The sequence below is a fragment of the Rattus norvegicus genome, chromosome 3 (genome assembly GCF_021556685.1).
Source record: "Rattus norvegicus strain SHRSP/BbbUtx chromosome 3, alternate assembly SHRSP_T2T, whole genome shotgun sequence".
NCBI classification, from domain to species: Eukaryota; Metazoa; Chordata; class Mammalia; order Rodentia; family Muridae; genus Rattus; species Rattus norvegicus.
In genome coordinates, this window is record NC_141536.1 from 52,268,986 (window position 1) to 52,288,300 (window position 19,315).

Sequence of the window (19,315 nt, forward strand, 5' to 3'; positions counted from 1 at the left end):
GGACTAAGTGTCAGGTACAGAGGCTTGCGAACCGTGGGAGGGAGGTGGGGTGTAAGCAGGGATGAGGGCCCTCCGTCTGCACACACACACAACCTATTCCAGAAAACTCGGCCATGTACAAAATCTGAGGGAAAGTGAGCAAACCGCACAAAGGCAAAAAGTGCTGAATGCATATGGACAAGCAGACTTCTACCATGCAGCTGCCATGCAACAGAGCCAATGGCCCTGCCTAAGAGTTTCCAGGATGGAACGCTGTCAGCTCAAAACCAGCGTCTCTTCCTTCGGAATTCTTATTGCTGTCTCCAAATCTCCAAAATGGGTGTCCAAACCTCCACACCTAACAAAGCACAGAGTCTTTCAAAGATGCCTAAATCTAAAAGGCACAGCCTTTCCTCCAAGTGAATATCAAAAGGAAAAAAAAATCACACAGCACACCAAACCCAGGAAGCAGAAAAAAATTAAGAACAAAAATGTTTGGGTTTTGTTTTGATTTCTCATGCTTCATGCTCTGCACTGAAAGTAATACTCTATGATGCTTCCCCTGCTGCTTCCTCTGCCCTCACCTCTGTCCAAGCCACACCCAGCACAAACACTGGGCAAAAGGACACACTCTACAGCGGCAAGTTTTTTTCCTACAACAGTAAGCGATTCCTGTCGGGTCTGAAATGAACTGTTCTGACAGCGCCCCCTAGTGGCAAAAGCACTGTTCCCAGCAAATGAAGTCTATTCCGACCTCACACTTAAGAATGAATGAGTCTCTATGAGCCTCCACTGTCTTGGAAGACTGGTGGCAGACGCTGTGCTTTCTAATACTGCTCTATGGTTAGGGAGAAACAAGATGTAACACCATCACGTGCTCTCCACGAGCATGAGGCTTCCTCAAGGTTGTTCCCAACACATGCAGAATGTGTTATAAGAAGAATGTAAGGGGGTTGGGGATTTAGCTCAGTGGTAGCGCAAGGCCCTGGGTTCAGTCCTCAGCTCCGGAAAAAAGAAAAAAAAGAAGAATGTAAGAAATACAAGGGGTAAGAGGACTGCAGCCCCAAGCCTATTTGATGCATCTGCATATCCCGGTTACCTCTGTTGTCAATGTTATACACCCCAGAATCACCTGAGAAGAGGAAAGCTCAGCTAAACCACTGCCTTAAAAAGACTCAACTTCGGTCATGTCTGAGTGAGACTGTCTTCACTCATGATTGACATGGGGAGGCCCCGCCCACTGTGAGCAGCACCATCCCCGGGCAGGTGGACCTGAACTGTGTAAGAAAAGCCAAGCTAGCAACACGGGAACAGGGGAAACCAGTGAACAGCATTTCTTTATGGTTTGTGCTTCAGTTCCTGCCCTGATTTTCCTCACAGATACACTGTTACCTGGACGTCTACGCTGAAATAAACCCCTTCTTCCTGAATTGCTTCCTGTCACGATGTTTATCGTATGTGGCAACTAGAATCGAGTTTGGCTTACTTCTCCTCCCCCTTCAGAGTTAGTTAGGCAGTTTGAGTCCCTCCTACCTCTGTTCACCCAGCACTAAGGAGTCTTGGAAACCCAAGGAACATTCTAAAAATAGCCTGATACTACTAAACTATACTAATTTAATCATGAAATACTGGAATGGAAGCATTACAATCTATCTCTCAAAATTAAGACTTTTGGTTCTGACATGAATTGTGTACATTAGAATTCTTTAGTTTGTTATAAGAAAATGTAACACAGACTTTTTATATCAAAATAAAAGTGAAAAGTACTTAGACCATCACTCTTCAATTACCCGCCAAATAAAAGAGCAGCCAACTGACTAACCAGACTATCTCAGTCAGCTTCTGCTCCAAGGCTGAGGCTTTCAAAATGCCTGAACTTCCCTTGGGGTTCTCGAAAACTAACTGCTGCCCTCTACTGGGCAAACGTGGAACAAAGCTAAAATCACCTTATTTCTTCTGGTTTCAACATCTTACTGAACTGCGATTTCAGGAGGGAGGAAAGCAACTTTGCAGAAGCTCAAAAGTAGTTTCCTGATTTTTCAACGAAGGAACCTCAATGGTTGCAGGCTGAGAAGTTGGCTTTGGAGTAGTCACCTTGTCATGATTCTGGCTGTAGTCAAGTCCTGGAGTTCTGGGATCTCAGCTTACAGTCTGAAAACTGGGGCAAACATGCACGGTCCTTTTCCACTTCAAACTCTGGTCATCTTTAATATTGGCTTAGCACTCTTATACACACTGGGTGTTTACTTTTCCACAGATATTTAAAAGTAGTTATGGCCTTTTCGGACCACAGTTAGTTAACATATCTCCTACTAAATACTATCCACTCAGAACTCCACTGATTGTTGTAATGACACCATAACTGAGACAAATACAAACCGACTACGTAGCCCTGCACATTCGAGTGCATGGTAAATGCTGACTTCTCTCTCCTCTCCCCTGGGGCTTATCTAGCAGCTCCACAACCGTTCCCACACCAGCAGTATATATGTCAGGGCCATGACCTGATGGTTTTAGTCTCTGCTACCTTTGAACTTTACAATGATGTGTGCTCCATGTTCCCTGATGAAAAGTGAGTCCCACTGACTGGGCTGTCCTGTAGCTATCATCACCTCAGAGTCCACTCCTGGGAGCAGTGGCAGAAAGAGACTCCATGGCACGTCTCCCCCACCACCCAGGACAGCATAGGTAAAACAGAAATGATGGCAGTGTAAGAGCAAAATGCTGATCATAAAATAATAAAACACACTGTATGATAACAACTGTTTATTGCAAAATATGTCCCAATGGCTAAGCCATACCCTGTCCCATTCTATATATACAAACACAGGGGGTCTCGCCTCCATCGATTATGAGTGAGGAGCTAAGCTCATCATTTAATCCCTCACTTAACAAAAAGTCATTTACTAACAAGTGGCGTTACCAAATTCTCACCAGCCACACCTCCCCTTTCGGATTTTTCAAGCCCTTCTACCACCTGAGTCTCACCCAAACCCACCAGGGAGCTACCAAACTCTCTAGCTTCCCACCATGACACAGAACCTCCCTCACCAAGTCCCTGGTGACCACAAATGGCAAGGAGACTCCCACCCCACCCCCGCCGCCTGTGCTGAAAGTTGTTGATTGACAACACTGCATGCCCATGAGTAGCAGGGCTGCCCCTTCTGTAAGCAAGTCAGTGTTTTGCAGTCCCTTTTCTCAAGCAGCATAGACCTGGGAATGAGGATGGAGCCCACGCCTAACTCATGTTACACTTTGGGAGGTCCCTTCTGCAAGATGTAAACGACAGCACCTGCATTCCCTTCCTTCCTGCACAACTATTGGACGCAAAGAAGGAAAGAGACGGGAAAACGGGTGTGGAGACTCCTGAGGAACATGGCCGTGCACACTGCAGCTCCGGACTCCGGTGCTCTTCCCTAGTGCACGACTCTGGTGGCAGAGGTTAGCTCTGACTCTTATGGGGCAGCAAGAAAATATGAAGACTGCTGAAGAGACAACAGCAGTGAAATCACAGTTCCGAAGAATAAAGGCTGGGACTCCCTTCCTCCTCCGTGAGCTTCTCCGGGAGCTCTTCGTCCATTCCGTCCAGGGACCCAGTGCTAGATAAGCCATCCCTATCACCCAGCCCAGCCAGCTGTGTGTGCCTTTGTGCTTGTAGAACACCCAGTCTCCCACAGCCACAAGTGACCCCGTTATTCATGTAAAACCCACAACATCGGTGTGGACTCAGCATCTGCTGCTGTAAGGCAGGAGGCCAGACATCTTTGTGCTGCCCATGGCTCAGTCCCGGGCAGCACAGAGTCGGTGATGCGGGCCCAAAGAGGTCAGGCTGCCCACTCTGGCCACAGCTGTGCCCAGCAAAGATGGAGAGAGGACGGCACCGGCTTCACTTGCTGCCTACGTCTGATGCAAATGCACCCTGTATACTACAGAGCCCAAGGAATTCCTACTCCTGACCCCCTATGAAGGTGCACCCATAATAACGCAGAACATAAAAATGGCCTTGGGAAAAAAGATGTCATGACCTGGGGGATAAGTACGTGCCTCTCATTAGGGAATACTACTTGTGTGTTCAATGAAGAAGCTGACAGGCATCACCGTTAAACCTCAGCAGGATGGGAATGAGGCGAGATGGGAATGTATCATCTTAGTATGATACAACCAGAACACGGCCTCACTCCTGAGACGCCTGTCAAAACACACGAGTCTGTCCACTCATGAAGAAATGTCAGCTAATTATACCCTAGAAGAAGCAAGAAACTAATCGACTTGGCAACAGAGGAATGAGAATGAAAGCACACAAACATAACCTCACATCCAAATATGAATATAACGGGAAGCAATAATCACTATTCCTTAATATCTCTCAACATCAATAGCCTCAACTCCCCAATAAAAAGACATAGATTAACAAACTGGATACGCAACGAGGACCCTGCATTCTGCTGCCTACAGGAAACACACCTCAGAGACAAAGACAGACATTACCTCAGAGTGAAAGGCTGGAAAACAACTTTCCAAGCAAATGGTCAGAAGAAGCAAGCTGGAGCAGCCATTCTAATATCAAATAAAATCAATTTTCAACTAAAAGTCATCAAAAAAGATAAGGAAGGACACTTCATATTCATCAAAGGAAAAATCCACCAAGATGAACTCTCAATCCTAAATATCTATGCCCCAAATACAAGGGCACCTACATATGTAAAAGAAACCTTACTAAAGCTCAAAACACACATTGCACCTCACACAATAATAGTGGGAGATTTCAACACCCCACTCTCATCAATGGACAGATCATGGAAACAGAAATTACACAGAGACGTAGACAGACTAAGAGAAGTCATGAGCCAAATGGACTTAACGGATATTTATAGAACATTCTATCCTAAAGCAAAAGGATATACCTTCTTCTCAGCTCCTCATGGTACTTTCTCCAAAATTGACCATATAATTGGTCAAAAAACGGGCCTCAACAGGTACAGAAAGATAGAAATAATCCCATACGTGCTATCGGACCACCACGGCCTAAAACTGGTCTTCAATAACAATAAGGGAAGAATGCCCACATATACTTGGAAATTGAACAATGCTCTACTCAATGATAACCTGGTCAAGGAAGAAATAAAGAAAGAAATTAAAAACTTTTTAGAATATAATGAAAATGAAGGTACAACATACCCAAACTTATGGGACACAATGAAAGCTGTGCTAAGAGGAAAACTCATAGCACTGAGTGCCTGCAGAAAGTAACAGGAAAGAGCATATATCAGCAGCTTGACAGCACACCTAAAAGCTCTAGAACAAAAAGAAGCAAATACACCCAGGAGGACTAGAAGGCAGGAAATAATCAAACTCAGAGCTGAAATCAACCAAGTAGAAACAAAAAGGACCACAGAAAGAATCAACAGAACCAAAAGTTGGTTCTTTGAGAAAATCAACAAGATAGATAAACCCTTAGCCAGACTAACGAGAGGACACAGAGAGTGAGTCCAAATTAACAAAATCAGAAAAGAAAAGGGAGACATAACTACAGATTCAGAGGAAATTCAAAAAATCATCAGATCTTACTATAAAAACCTATATTCAACAAAACTTGAAAATCTGCAGGAAATGGACAATTTCCTAGACAGATACCAGGTACCGAAGTTAAATCAGGAACAGATAAACCAGTTAAACAACCCCATAACTCCTAAGGAAATAGAAGCAGTCATTAAAGGTCTCCCAACCAAAAAGAGCCCAGGTCCAGACGGGTTTAGTGCAGAATTCTATCAAACCTTCATAGAAGACCTCATACCAATATTATCCAAACTATTCCACAAAATTGAAACAGATGGATCACTACCGAATTCCTTCTACGAAGCCACAATTACTCTTATACCTAAACCACACAAAGACCCAACAAAGAAAGAGAACTTCAGTCCAATTTCCCTTATGAATATCGACGCAAAAATACTCAACAAAATTCTGGCAAACCGAATCCAAGAGCACATCAAAACAATCATCCACCATGACCAGGTAGGCTTCATCCCAGGCATGCAGGGATGGTTTAATATACGGAAAACCATCAACATGATCCATTATATAAACAAACTGAAAGAACAAAACCACATGATCATTTCATTAGACGCTGAGAAAGCATTTGACAAAATTCAACACCCCTTCATGATAAAAGTCCTGGAAAGAATAGGAATTCAAGGCCCATACCTGAACATAGTAAAAGCCATATACAGCAAACCAGTTGCTAACATTAAACTAAATGGAGAGAAACTTGAAGCAATCCCACTAAAATCAGGGACTAGACAAGGCTGCCCACTCTCTCCCTACTTATTCAATATAGTTCTTGAAGTTCTAGCCAGAGCAATCAGACAACAAAAGGAGGTCAAGGGGATACAGATAGGAAAAGAAGAAGTCAAAATATCACTATTTGCAGATGATATGATAGTATATTTAAGTGATACCAAAAGTTCCACCAGAGAACTACTAAAGCTGATAAACAACTTCAGCAAAGTGACTGGATATAAAATTAACTCAAATAAATCAGTTGCCTTCCTCTATACAAAAGAGAAACAAGCGGAGAAAGAAATTAGGGAAACGACACCCTTCATAATAGACCCAAATAATATAAAGTACCTCGGTGTGACTTTAACCAAGCAAGTAAAAGATATGTACAATAAGAACTTCAAGACACTGAAGAAGGAAATTGAAGAAGACCTCAGAAGATGGAAAGATCTCCCATGCTCATGGATTGGCAGGATTAATATAGTAAAAATGGCCATTTTACCAAAAGCGATCTACAGATTCAATGCAATCCCCATCAAAATACCAATCCATTTCTTCAAAGAGTTAGACAGAACAATTTGCAAATTCATCTGGAATAACAAAAAACCCAGGATAGCTAAAGCTATCCTCAACAATAAAAGGACTTCAGGGGGAATCACTATCCCTGAACTCAAGCAGTATTACAGAGCAATAGTGATAAAAACTGCATGGTATTGGTACAGAGACAGACAGATAGACCAATGGAATAGAATTGAAGACCCAGAAATGAACCCACACACCTATGGTCACTTGATTTTTGACAAAGGAGCCAAAACCATCCAATGGAAAAAAGATAGCATTTTCAGCAAATGGTGCTGGTTCAACTGGAGGTCAACATGTAGAAGAATGCAGATCGATCCATGCTTATCACCCTGTACAAAGCTTAAGTCCAAGTGGATCAAGGACCTCCACATCAAACCAGACACACTCAAACTAATAGAAGAAAAACTAGGGAAGCATCTGGAACACATGGGCACTGGAAAAAATTTCCTGAACAAAACACCAATGGCTTACGCTCTAAGATCAAGAATCGACAAATGGGATCTCATAAAACTGCAAAGCTTCTGTAAGGCAAAGGACACTGTGGTTAGGACAAAACGGCAACCAACAGATTGGGAAAAGATCTTTACCAATCCTACAACAGATAGTGCCTTATATCCAAAATATACAAAGAACTCAAGAAGTTAGACCGCAGGGAAACAAATAACCCTATTAAAAAATGGGGCTCAGAGCTAAACAAAGAATTCACAGCTGAGGAATGCCGAATGGCTGAGAAACACCTAAAGAAATGTTCAACATCTTTAGTCATAAGGGAAATGCAAATCAAAACAACCCTGAGATTTCACCTCATACCAGTGAGAATGGCTAAGATCAAAAACTCAGGGGACAGCAGATGCTGGCGAGGATGTGGAGAAAGAGGAACACTCCTCCATTGTTGGTGGGATTGCAAACTGGTACAACCATTCTGGAAATCAGTCTGGAGGATCCTCAGAAAATTGGACATTGAACTGCCTGAGGATCCAGCTATACCTCTCTTGGGCATATACCCAAAAGATGCCCCAACATATAAAAAAGACACGTGCTCCACTATGTTCATTGCAGCCTTATTTATAATAGCCAGAAGCTGGAAAGAACCCAGATGCCCTTCAACAGAGGAATGGATACAGAAAATGTGGTACATCTACACAATGGAATATTACTCAGCTATCAAAAACAACGACTTTATGAAATTCGTAGGCAAATGGTTGGAACTGGAAAACATCATCCTGAGTGAGCTAACCCAATCACAGAAAGACATACATGGTATGCACTCATTGATAAGTGGCTATTAGCCCAAATGCTTGAATTACCCTAGATCCCTAGAACAAAGGAAACTCAAGACGGATGATCAAAACGTGAATGCTTCACTCCTTCTTTAAAAGGGGAACAAGAATACCCTTGGCAGGGAAGAGAGAGGCAAAGATTAAAACAGAGACTGAAGGAACACCCATTCAGAGCCTGCCCCACATGTGGCCCATATATATACAGCCACCCAATTAGACAAGATGGATGAAGCAAAGAAGTGCAGACTGACACGAGCCGGATGTAGATCTCTCCCGAGAGACACAGCCAGAATACAGCAAACACAGAGGCGAATGCCAGCAGCAAACCACTGAACTGAGAATAGGTCCCCTATTGAAGGAATCAGAGAAAGAACTGGAAGAGCTTGAACGGGCTCGAGACCCCATATGTACAACAATGCCAAGCAACCAGAGCTTCCAGGGACTAAGCCACTACCTAAAGACTATACATGGACTGACCCTGGACTCTGACCCCATAGGTAGCAATGAATATCCTAGTAAGAGCACCAGTGGAAGGGGAAGCCCTGGGTCCTGCTAAGACTGAACCCACAGTGAACTAGACTATGGGGGGAGGGCGGCAATGGGGGGAGGGTTGGGAGGGGAACACCCATAAGGAAGGGGAGGGGGGAGGGGGATGTTTGCCCGGAAACCGGGAAAGGGAATAACACTCGAAATGTATATAAGAAATACTCAAGTTAATAAAAAAAAAGATAAAAAAAAAGAAATGTAAGTAAAGAAATATATCTAATAAAAATTAAAAAAAAAAAAAGAAATGTCAGCTAAGGTTTGACGGAAGGACACTCTACAGAATAACTGACCTGGATTCTTCATAAGTGTAGCACCACAGAAGAGAAGTGCTAGTCCATATTAAAGGAAACAGAGCAGCTAAAAGAATTATGGGTTAGATCCTATAGAGAAAGTGGCAACGATGCTAAACTTTGATCAAGAGGGGGCGTGTGATCACCCGAGATCAGTGGTAACCTCCTGGCCTTGGTCACCGTACTGTGGAAGGCCGTCCTTATTTGGGAGAAACACAAACTTATGTGCAGCTGTGGGCAAAGGATGCCTGGTGTCCTTGTGTGCTATGTAGTCTCAACTGTTCCAGGGAAAGAGCGAAAAAGAAAGTATTTGCAGAAAGTTGGGCCGTCTTCTTCTGAGTTTCTTGCAAGTTTGAAATTTTCCCAATCAGAAAGTGAAAAAAAAAATACATAAGGCACCACAGAATTTAAAAAAAAATGTGAACTGTAGTATTTCTTTTTTTAAAAAGATTTCATATATTAAGTATATATATAATACACACAGACACACACACACACACACACACACACCGTCGCTATGTTCAGACACACCAGAAGAGGGCATCAGATTCCATTACGGATGGTTGTGAGCCACCATGTGGTTGCTGGGAATTGAACTCACGGTCTCTGGAAGAGCAGTCAGTGCTCTTAACCACTGAGACATCTCTCTCCAGCTCCAAACTGTAGTTACTTCTACCTACTGATTCCTAAACACACACTAGAATCAAATAGAACCAACAGTTTTAGGTCTTTAAAACACAGAAACAATCTTACAGATGGATAAAGGAAATTTGTAATGATTGTGCCCACCCTGACAGCGCTGACTTCCTGCTCTCCTTCGTTGTTTTGTTTTGCAGACAGGGTCACCTGGCTGGCCTTGAATCACCATGCACTCCAGGCTGGGCTCATATTCAGAGATCCTCCTACCTCTGTTTCTGCCTCCCTAATGCTAGGATTAAGAGGCACACTGCTGTGCCTAGCTCCCTTTCTCTTGAGACTGACTAGCTAACCGCTAGCCATTTCTAACTTGTCACTGTGAGGTTAGTAAAACGCAAATGCAGACCTAGCGTCCCTCTTCCCGCCAGAACTCAGCAGCCATAGTGAGAAGAACTGTGAACGGTACATCTAGACCCAGCCCTTCTCAGTTAAGATCTCCAGCTGACCAGTGACATTTAGTCACCTGTGTGGCTAAGACCCCTGACCCCTGTCTTGCCCTGTGTGGGTTTCAGGAAGCAAGTGTGCATTAGCTGTGAGTGAGGTCAGTCAAGTTCACATCATGGACATAAAGCTTAGATGCTAGCCAGTTCTGAGAAGGGTGCGTCCGACCGTAAGCACCTGGGACAGTTTTAACTCACTGATGTGTCCCCTGCCTTTTCAATCCAACAGTGTAAGCGATGGACAACCATGCATCCAAAGGCAGCTGGAAAGTCTCTCTCTCTCTCTCTCTCTCTCTCTCTCTCTCTCTCTCTCTCTCTCACACACACACACACACACACACACACACACACACACACACACACCTGAGAAAGCTCTGTGAAAGGCAGAGATGACACGATGCCCTTTCTGCCCATGAACCAGGACAAATGGGAAGCAGAAAACGATGTCCTTAGCTGTGCTTTAACTCAGCCCTTGGAGATCACTGTTAGCTTAGAATACAGGAAGCAGCTCAGGGTCCAGGGGCATCTAGTACCTCACCACTTTTTGTTATATGCCAATCACACAGAATTCCCCAGTCAAAGACAAAAAATCAGGGCCAAAGAAAATCAAGATGATCCCTAAATATCAGAATATTCCCTAAAGAAGGCAGAATGGTAAAAACTTTGATAAGAGAAAATGTGTGAATGTGTGTGTGCACGTGTTTGGGTGTGTGCGTGTGTGCGTGCGTGCACAGTAGTGATGGTTATAAGGGATATTCAGAGAACAATTACACATGAGCCTGTGTATCCTTTAAATATGAGAATCATTGATATTAATATATGAGTGTGTGTGTCCGTTTCGGTTAACATGAAGGAAACAGGTTAAATACTGTTTATACAAATTTAAAGTCAACAGAGTTGCAAGTGATCATCAGCTTTCACAACAAACTTGTTATTTAAGCAGTAATTATAAATAGGTCATTGTTTAATTAAGAAAACTACAGACAAAAAAAAGAAAAAAGGAAGAAGAGGACAGGGAAGGGGGAGAGGAAGGAGAAGGAGAATGGGGAAGGGGAAGGAGGAGAAGGAGAAGGAGGAGAAAGAGAAAAGGAGAAGGAAAGAAGAGGAAGAAGAAGAGAAGAGAAGGAAGAAGAGGAGGAGGCGGGGAGGAAGGGAAGGAGGGGGGAGGAGAAGGAGGAGGAGGAGGAGGAGGAGGAGCAGCAGCAGCAGCAGCAGCAGCAGCAGCACCACCACCACCACCACCACCACCTAGCATCAAGGAGTGATGTCTGAGGAGAAAGTCCACACCATCAAAACAAGAGTATAATTGAGGAAACATCACAGTAAGCAGGAGAGCAAGAAGCTGAGAAGATCTGCATCTATGTAAGGAAGCCTAAGACCCCTACAGCAGCTTTAAACAATTTACCTAAGGGTTGTGAAAACCCAGGGAATGTGGAGATAAACTACAGAAAAGGTTTTCACAACACATGGCAATAAAGTAACTTTTGCTTCGGATGGCCTCTGCAGCAAGAGAGGTTTCCAGTGGAGAACACCCTGTTTGCTTACCAACAGCCAGACAGGAGAGGCAGGGAGGCTGCTCTTCTGTAAGGTGAAGTAACAGGAACCTTGGGAGCATGCGCACAACAAACAATTTCAGTCAAAGGAGTGGGGAGCTGGGTGGAATCAGAAGCCCTGCTGTGTCACACTCAAGAAGAATTGATGTTCCCAGCCACATGCTTTGGAAAGCAAATGCGACCTTGTGGTGGCATCCCAGCCGTGCACCTGTCAGCAAATCTCTACATGAGAAATGTGGTACAGACAGCAACGGAAGTATACTTGAAAATGAGTATGTAACAGGAGAGCCGTCGTCTTTACGATGCGAAATACTCAAAAAATATTACCAGGTCTTTCCTGGACGATGCTTAAAAACTTCTTAGTAATCTCTTTTACTCTGCAGAATTCTGAGATGGACAGCTGGCTACTTTTTGTGGGAAAATTAGGCGACACACTAATGCCGAAATTGAAGAAGTCAGCGTGTAGTAAAATATTTTAAGGGGAGAAAATAAAGCCATAGTCTAAACAGATTCCCAAGCATGAGGACTACTGGTGTGTACTGGGGAGCAGAGGCAGAAAACCATAAAGAAAAATATCCAATAAGTAATAATGATGTTGGCGACAGTGATGATGCAGACAGAGCTGAGACGTGAGAAGACATGGTTGGAAGTTCATTTCCCTTACAGTTCTGCTCCTCACGGACCCAAGATAAAGGTAAAATGGGATCTGGGAGATACAGCACACTCACATGTGATAAAATACTTCAAGGGAAGAAAATAAAGTCATAGCCTGAACTGATTCTTCATTTTCTCAAATTGAAGAAAGTCCACAGGGAAAGCCTGCACCATGTTAAGGAGCCGAGCACGGTTCATTTGGCTGGAGGTTAGACTGTCAGGTTAGAGATCCAATTAACAATCTTGGCCTTTATTAGGCTGAATGGGTTCTTTCGTTTCTTTCCCTTTTTCATTTATTGATCCTCATGTTAGTTTTTGTTTAATTTTGAAAGGCACTCCTGAGCATGGTCAGGTAATTAATCTTGAAGCAGGGTCAAAGAAACATTAGAAGAAGAGACGGAAGGAAAGCTAGACATCTACCACAAATGTCTAGTTAAAAACACGGGCATTAGACTCCAAACATCTGTCCTTGTGCCCACAGCAGGAGTAGCCTTCGCCTCTCATCGAGGAAAGTTCTTGCAAGAGACACCACTAGAGAAAACCACGCCGGATCAGAGGCAGAGTTGTGGAGCCCAGTCCCAGTGGACACATCTGCAACGCACTCCCTCACCCAAGCCTCTGGAAACATTGAGGAAGAAGGGGTGGAAAGATTGTGAGAGCCAGTGATCAGGGGGTACCATGCCCCTGGGAATGTCAGAGGCTACACCCACAAAGCTTCACCGGTCTGACTGCTGAACAAGGACAACAGTGACAGAAAGGCTGAAGTGGATGGGGAAAGACCGCAAGGCCTCAACCGTATAGGAAGAACTACAGGTGACTGAGGAAACCTGGGAATGGGAGAAACGGCTTCCCCAAGGAAGAGCACGCCAGTTGGTAGTCCATTACCAAACGGTCAGTCTTGAAAACATTTACATACAAGTAACATTATATGCACTGAACAGATGATATTAGGAATATATGTATGTGCATATACATACATGTACATAACAACAATTAATGGGAAAAAAGGCCACGAAGTTGCAAGAAAACACAGAGAGGTATATGGGAAGGTTAAGAGGGAAGAGAGGGAAGAGAGAATTACATTATATTATAATCTTGAGAAGTAAAACAAATAATTTTTTAAAGAGGGGGAAAAAAAAAAACAGAGGAGGTTGGCCCAGAAAGGCGACTCAGTAGTTTAGAGCACTGGCTACTCTTCCAGAGGACCCTGGTTCCACTCCAAGTGCCCACATGGTGGTCCAGTTTCAGGTCATCGGCTACCCTCTACTGGCCTCCAGGGGTACCAGGATGGTGCACAAATGCGCGTGCAGGCAAAACACCAATACACATAAAATAATCATTTCATAAGAAATTTTAAAACAGAGGAGGAGCCGTGTCCAGTGACTACTGCTGCAGGCCTGGAGTCCAAGCACTTTAGCGAGGTGAGGGATCATGAATTTGAGGCTAGCCTGGGCTACTCAGTGAAATAAGAAAGGAAGGGAGAAAATTAGGGGGAAAGGAAGGAAGGCGGGGGGTGGTGGTATTGTCAGGGAGCTAGGATAAGCTCTTGAGATGGTGCGGACTCTATAGGAAGGGTAACTCCAGTGTACAGAGATTGGGGTGAGCAGTGAGATGTGTGGCAAAGACTGAAACACGAGGTGCAGAGCTAGGAAGCCCAGTCCCCGGCAGATACCTACCACAGAAGCCAGTGGAGCCTGGCAACTTGTTCGCCTCTCGCCTCTGGACGATATTTTAGACACGTGATAAAAAAAAACTAGACTCCAACACCACCCAACAAATAGGCTTGAGGCTCCTCTCTCCATGTCAACCATTAGAAGACTTCCATCTCTGTCTTCTCTCCAGGCCCCAGTGTACGTACTTTTAATTACTAATATTTGATGCTAAATTTAAAACCCCAGACTGATGGCTACAGCTCATTGGATTTCATACATATCATAATGAAACCCAAACAACCGGTAATAGATAAATACATATAGAGTTACATGCTATTTTGAGACTAGAAGACCTGAAAAATTGTAGGTAATCTAAACTCAGTGAACATGAAGTAGACTACAAAAGGATCATGAGTCTTACGAGAAATGAATTGTATCCCACAGATATTCAACAAACCTTTACAATCAAATTTGGAGTGGGAAAATGGTTCCGTCTGTACATATTGGGGACCTGAGTCCACGCCGTCTGTGCTTACATAAAAACAATCCAGGCACAAATATAACCCTAATTGGCTTGCAGTGGAGTTAAGAATATTGACAATTCCATCCCTGGAGCTGGCCACCCAGTCTAGACAAGTGAGTGAGCTTCAGGTTCAGTGAAAATTACTGTCTCAAAAAACAAGTGAAGAGAAACAGAAAAGATACTTGCCACTGATAACTGGCCTCCACCGGAACATGCACACACAAGAACAAACACTCGTGGCTATTATTCTAGACATCACACACATGAAACACATTCTCATTTCATCATTCAAACTAGGTTTTAAGACTGACTACTCCACTTTAAAAAAAAAAAACTAAAGGAAAGAAATGTAGTGATCTCAATTCGTTCTTAAACCCTGTCGGCACCCATAGTCGGCACCCATAGCCTCTAATCTGCGGGCCAGGGATGGGGGAGCTGCTGCATGCAAGACTGAAACCATGCGGGCCTGATGCTGTCTCCACGCCCAACGCTGAGCAGCTCCCTGTGATAACCAGAGAAAGACTCAGTTATCAGAGTCACAGGGGCCAGGTGACCTCTGCACTGCAAGCCAGAGTGTAGGAACCCTCTTCCTGCTGCTATAGGGTTTTCATTTGTGGCTAGGAGGAGGGCCCTTCAGGATGTTGGGGACAGGTGGCGCTTACCTTCTTGGCTCTTTGGGCTATGTCTGGTGTTCGTGTCAGCAACTTCTCGATCAGGTACTCTCTGTTCTGCAAAACAAATGATCCCAATGGTTTAACACCGAACCAGAGGCCTGCAAATTCTCAGCCATTTCAAATAGCAGAATGACTTGGGAGTTGGGGGAGGGCAGTTAAGCATGGCTTACCTTGGCTTTCTGGAAGAATTTGCATTTTAAAAGTTCTGCTGCTGTGGGCCTGAAAGATCAATAATAAATTAGAGTTGAAACAAACGCCACATAATAAATATACTGCTTTGACGCTACAGCTTAACTTTAGAGCATTTCTGGATGACTGATCTTAGGGCAAGCAAAACCAACAACCGTGCTAGTCACAATCTGCCACGGAATAAAGCAATGTCGGTTTTCTAGTTCTTTCCAAATTCCTCGACTGCCGAACACGTAAACTCTTGCGAGTTAAGGTTTGGGCACAATCGATTATCCAGCCTTCGTGCTTATACTTCAGTATGTCAACTTTGGCGTTTCTCAAAGCTGGCAGAGCAAGCACTGGGAGCTCAATTCCTATGTTATTAAGAAGCCATACAAACTGCAACGTGACCTTGTCAAAGGGATGACGGGGTGAACTTTGTTCTGTGATTCCCAAGGAGCAGCATCTACTGAGAAGGACTCACAGACTGTGTGCCGGCTCAGCCTGGGCAGTGTTCAATCGACTGCTTCGACTGTATATAGACCACTTTTTTTTTCTTCAAGGAAAAAATGCCACAGCGATCAATAAAATGCAAATTCACTTAAAAGCATTTCTGGATATGTCTACTTCCTTATGGGATCACGTGACCCGTTTCTCTCTACTCTATGTGCCGTAAACTCAAAGTCAGGTCCAGAAGGCTCAGAGACATTTCATCATGCCTATGAATGGTGATGGGGCTGACCATAAAACTACACATTTAGAAATATTTCTGACTGCGGAGTTTGGACAGGAGATGCATTAACTGGTTGAGTTTGTAAATACTCCAAAGTTCAGAAGACTCTGAAATTCAAAACACAGTTTGGATCCACCCTCATCAAGCTGTGCTCTCAGGGACAGCCATGACCCTGCCAGTGCAATCTCACAGAGTGGTGATGGCTGGGCTCATCCACTGTTAGTGATGCTAAGTTTAACTGCTTAGCATCCAACTTCTGCACTGGAAGGTCTGCTTTCTCCACAGCAAGTAGCTAGCGTCCTGCTGAGTGGCGTCCTGGCGCTGTGTGGACATCTTGTTGCTAAAAAACCTTCCCCTGTGATTCACCATCTTTGCCTTAAATATTTCACGGGAGGTAGCAGGACATTGATTCCCTACTTTTAGCATTCCTTCTGTGTTCAATCGACAATCGTCCATAAAGAATAGCTTCCTTGGTCAATACTCCCTTAATTAGGAATCCATTTCACATCAGCTTTCGCTATTTGTGTCTGTACAAAGGGGCGGGGGGAGCTGCCCTAATAATGCTCATCCAGACAAGGCGAGAGACGTTGGTCAATGGAGGAGCACTTGCCTAACATCCAAGAGACTATGTCCTACATTAAGAAAAGGAAAGGGGTGGGGCAAGGAAGAGGGAGGAAGTAGGAGGAATGGAGACAGGGGTAGGTTGTAGGATAATCTTCAGGATGAGGAATTCCCTCATCTTCCAAGAGGAGAAATGGTACGAGATGAAGGAAGTATTCGATCAAAATAGGCTTAAAATACAAAGCCAAAGGCGGCTCCCTGTCCTTGACTAAACACTGGGTTTAGGAAGGAAGCAGCAAAAATTACAAGGCATTTAGAAATTTGTGAGCTGACTGCATAGAAGAGGTTCGTAGACTGCTTGCTCTCTTAAGTGTGGGAAGACATTATGGACGCAGGCACACGACCTTGTTTGGAAGAAGCATGCAGTCAAGTGTGGCCCCTTCCTTTCCGACAACTGAGTAAACAGACTGCACGTGCGAAGGATGGGAGATGCTCATGAGGGTGGACCAGGGGAGACTGGAGCAGTCACTAAGCCACCTTCCACACTTTCTCTGTGTGTTAAATCTTTCATAATGGCAAATTAGAAGGGAGAAGACAGTATCATGGGACATCAATATTTCCACAGGCTAGCTAAAGTACAAAGAGATACTGGGGTGAGGGTACAAGGGTAGAAAGTGTCCTTGTGCCTAAAATGCTAGGCAGCAGCTACTGCTGAGATGTGTCATTGTCTGCCTTAGTCTGAGGGTCAAAATCTGTATTTCCGTACAAGGCAGATTGTTATTATTACACCGCTTTTTCCTTTAAATTTCAGGAGTGGTAGTCACAAGTCCTTCTCAAAGAAGCCCGAGTCACGCATCCACTAAAACAGCTGCTAATTGATACCTGCTTCGCTTAAATAAAGGTCTAAACAACAGGAGAGCCATATCTCTTGGCACACTCATTAAATGCATGAGTTTACATCTTGTTTTAAAAGCAAAGAATTTTGGAGATTAGCCATTTTACATGACCCATCGATTACTATTTTGCTGTATATCAGTCTTGCCCATCGGCCTGTGCTGCCTACCCACAGAGATGCCATCTCCTGGAAGAAACCAAATCGAGCTCAATGATCCTAAAGACAGGTTATCTCTGTCAACCTCACATAAGTTTGCCTTCAACTGTGTTGGGGTTCTTACCTGTCCCTCGTTAGACCGTGACAAAGCATGCCGTGCTTGACTCAAAGCAGCCTTTCACATAGCCAACTGGTACACCTTGCCCATAAGTCAGGAAACAATTCAGATGTCAACACCTTTGGGCACTCTTCTCCCACCTTCCGTGAGCAGGGCTCTTTGCTGGGAACGGCTGCTTGCTAGCTTAGGAACTGGGCTTTTCCCACTCCCCTCCTCCATTCATCTCCATCTACGATCCCTGTCCGAGAGCTGTACTTTGTCATGTCACAAGCACCCCCAAGGCAAAAGAGCCGGTAGAAATCATTTTTATATTCCCTGTGCCCAGCACACGACGGCAGACTACTGTAGCTCAATCTCACAGCCCAGCATGAAGTGAAAGCAATGCTGGCAGACAGTTGAGCCAGGGCTGTAACTCCTGCAGCTAACTTTAGCCAGCACTGAAGTCTAAAGCATCTGCTCAACACAGTGAGGAAGAGCAGAGGGGGCGGGGAATGCGCTGAAAACGAGGCTCGAACTAGCAAAGCAAAACAAAGAGTGGGGGACAGCAGAGGTGCAGAGCTGCACACCCAAAATGATCTTCCCTTTCCCCAGTAACCCCTCACGCTCCTTGTGCACTCCAAAGGTCAAATGTTAAACCAAGGTAGAGAGAAGGCTGTGGAATGCTGGACTGACCTTGAGAAACAGTACTGGGAAAATTCTTTCCTTTCTTGAGAAAGGTCATTTCTATGGCAACCAAAACTATAAAGGAGGGGAAAGCATATTGCAGAGAAAATCTTTTCCTGCCCCCTCCACTCCACCCTTACCCTTCATCACAATGATACCATAAAGTAAGGAAAAGGGTGGCTTACAAGTCCTCATTCTTCTCTCTCTCTCTCTCTCTCTCTCTCTCTCTCTCTCTCTCTCTCTAAAATAGACACAATTGTTAAGTGGCAGGTCACTCTAATTCAACACAGAGAACAATTCAACAGCAGGTCACTGGTTTGTACTGAAGTCAGCTCAAAGTGTTCGTAGCTTTATAGAGTAAAACCACACATCTGGCAAGCTACCTCCATGGGAAAGCAGGGGCATGGGAAAGCAGGAGAAACGAGGGGAAGGAAAGTGAGAGGCAGGCAGAGGTGCCCGCCCATCTGAACTCAGGTTCACACAAACAACCACAAAATGCTTTCTGCGAGGTCATCAACCCTGCCTGCCCTCTAACTGAGTTCTGCTGGAGCAAGGGATCTTCACGGCCACCTCTCACGTGCCTGCTAACCATCACATAGCAGTGTCCAGGTAACGTGACAGGAAACACTCTTTTACAAGAGATGCTAAAAATGCTGCCAGCACCTGAAACTGTCCAGGCCATAAATGATGACGGAGTCTGAAATCCATAAAAACAAGGCAGTATTCAAGTGCCCATATTATCAGAAAAAAACTCTCACCAGATTCCTCAGATACATATGGATGGGCCAAAGTCCACTGAGACTAAAACAAATCTCAGAGGATTCAGGGTTGAGTATTATACACTCTAAACAGTTCTAACAACGTGCTTTAATA

At 44.3% G+C, this 19,315-nt stretch overlaps 1 protein-coding gene across 2 annotated transcripts in view; it reads right to left on the reverse strand.

Moving 5' to 3' along the window:
• The window catches only part of Stk39 (serine threonine kinase 39), a 265,532-nt gene that overhangs the window by 135,074 nt on the left and 111,143 nt on the right, over window positions 1–19,315 (reverse strand). For both annotated transcript variants that reach the window (XM_087654018.1, NM_019362.1), the window contains 2 exon segments: window positions 15,319–15,367; window positions 15,137–15,202 (listed from right to left, as the gene is read on the reverse strand). In XM_087654018.1, the coding sequence (XP_087510144.1) occupies window positions 15,137–15,202; window positions 15,319–15,367 (115 nt within the window).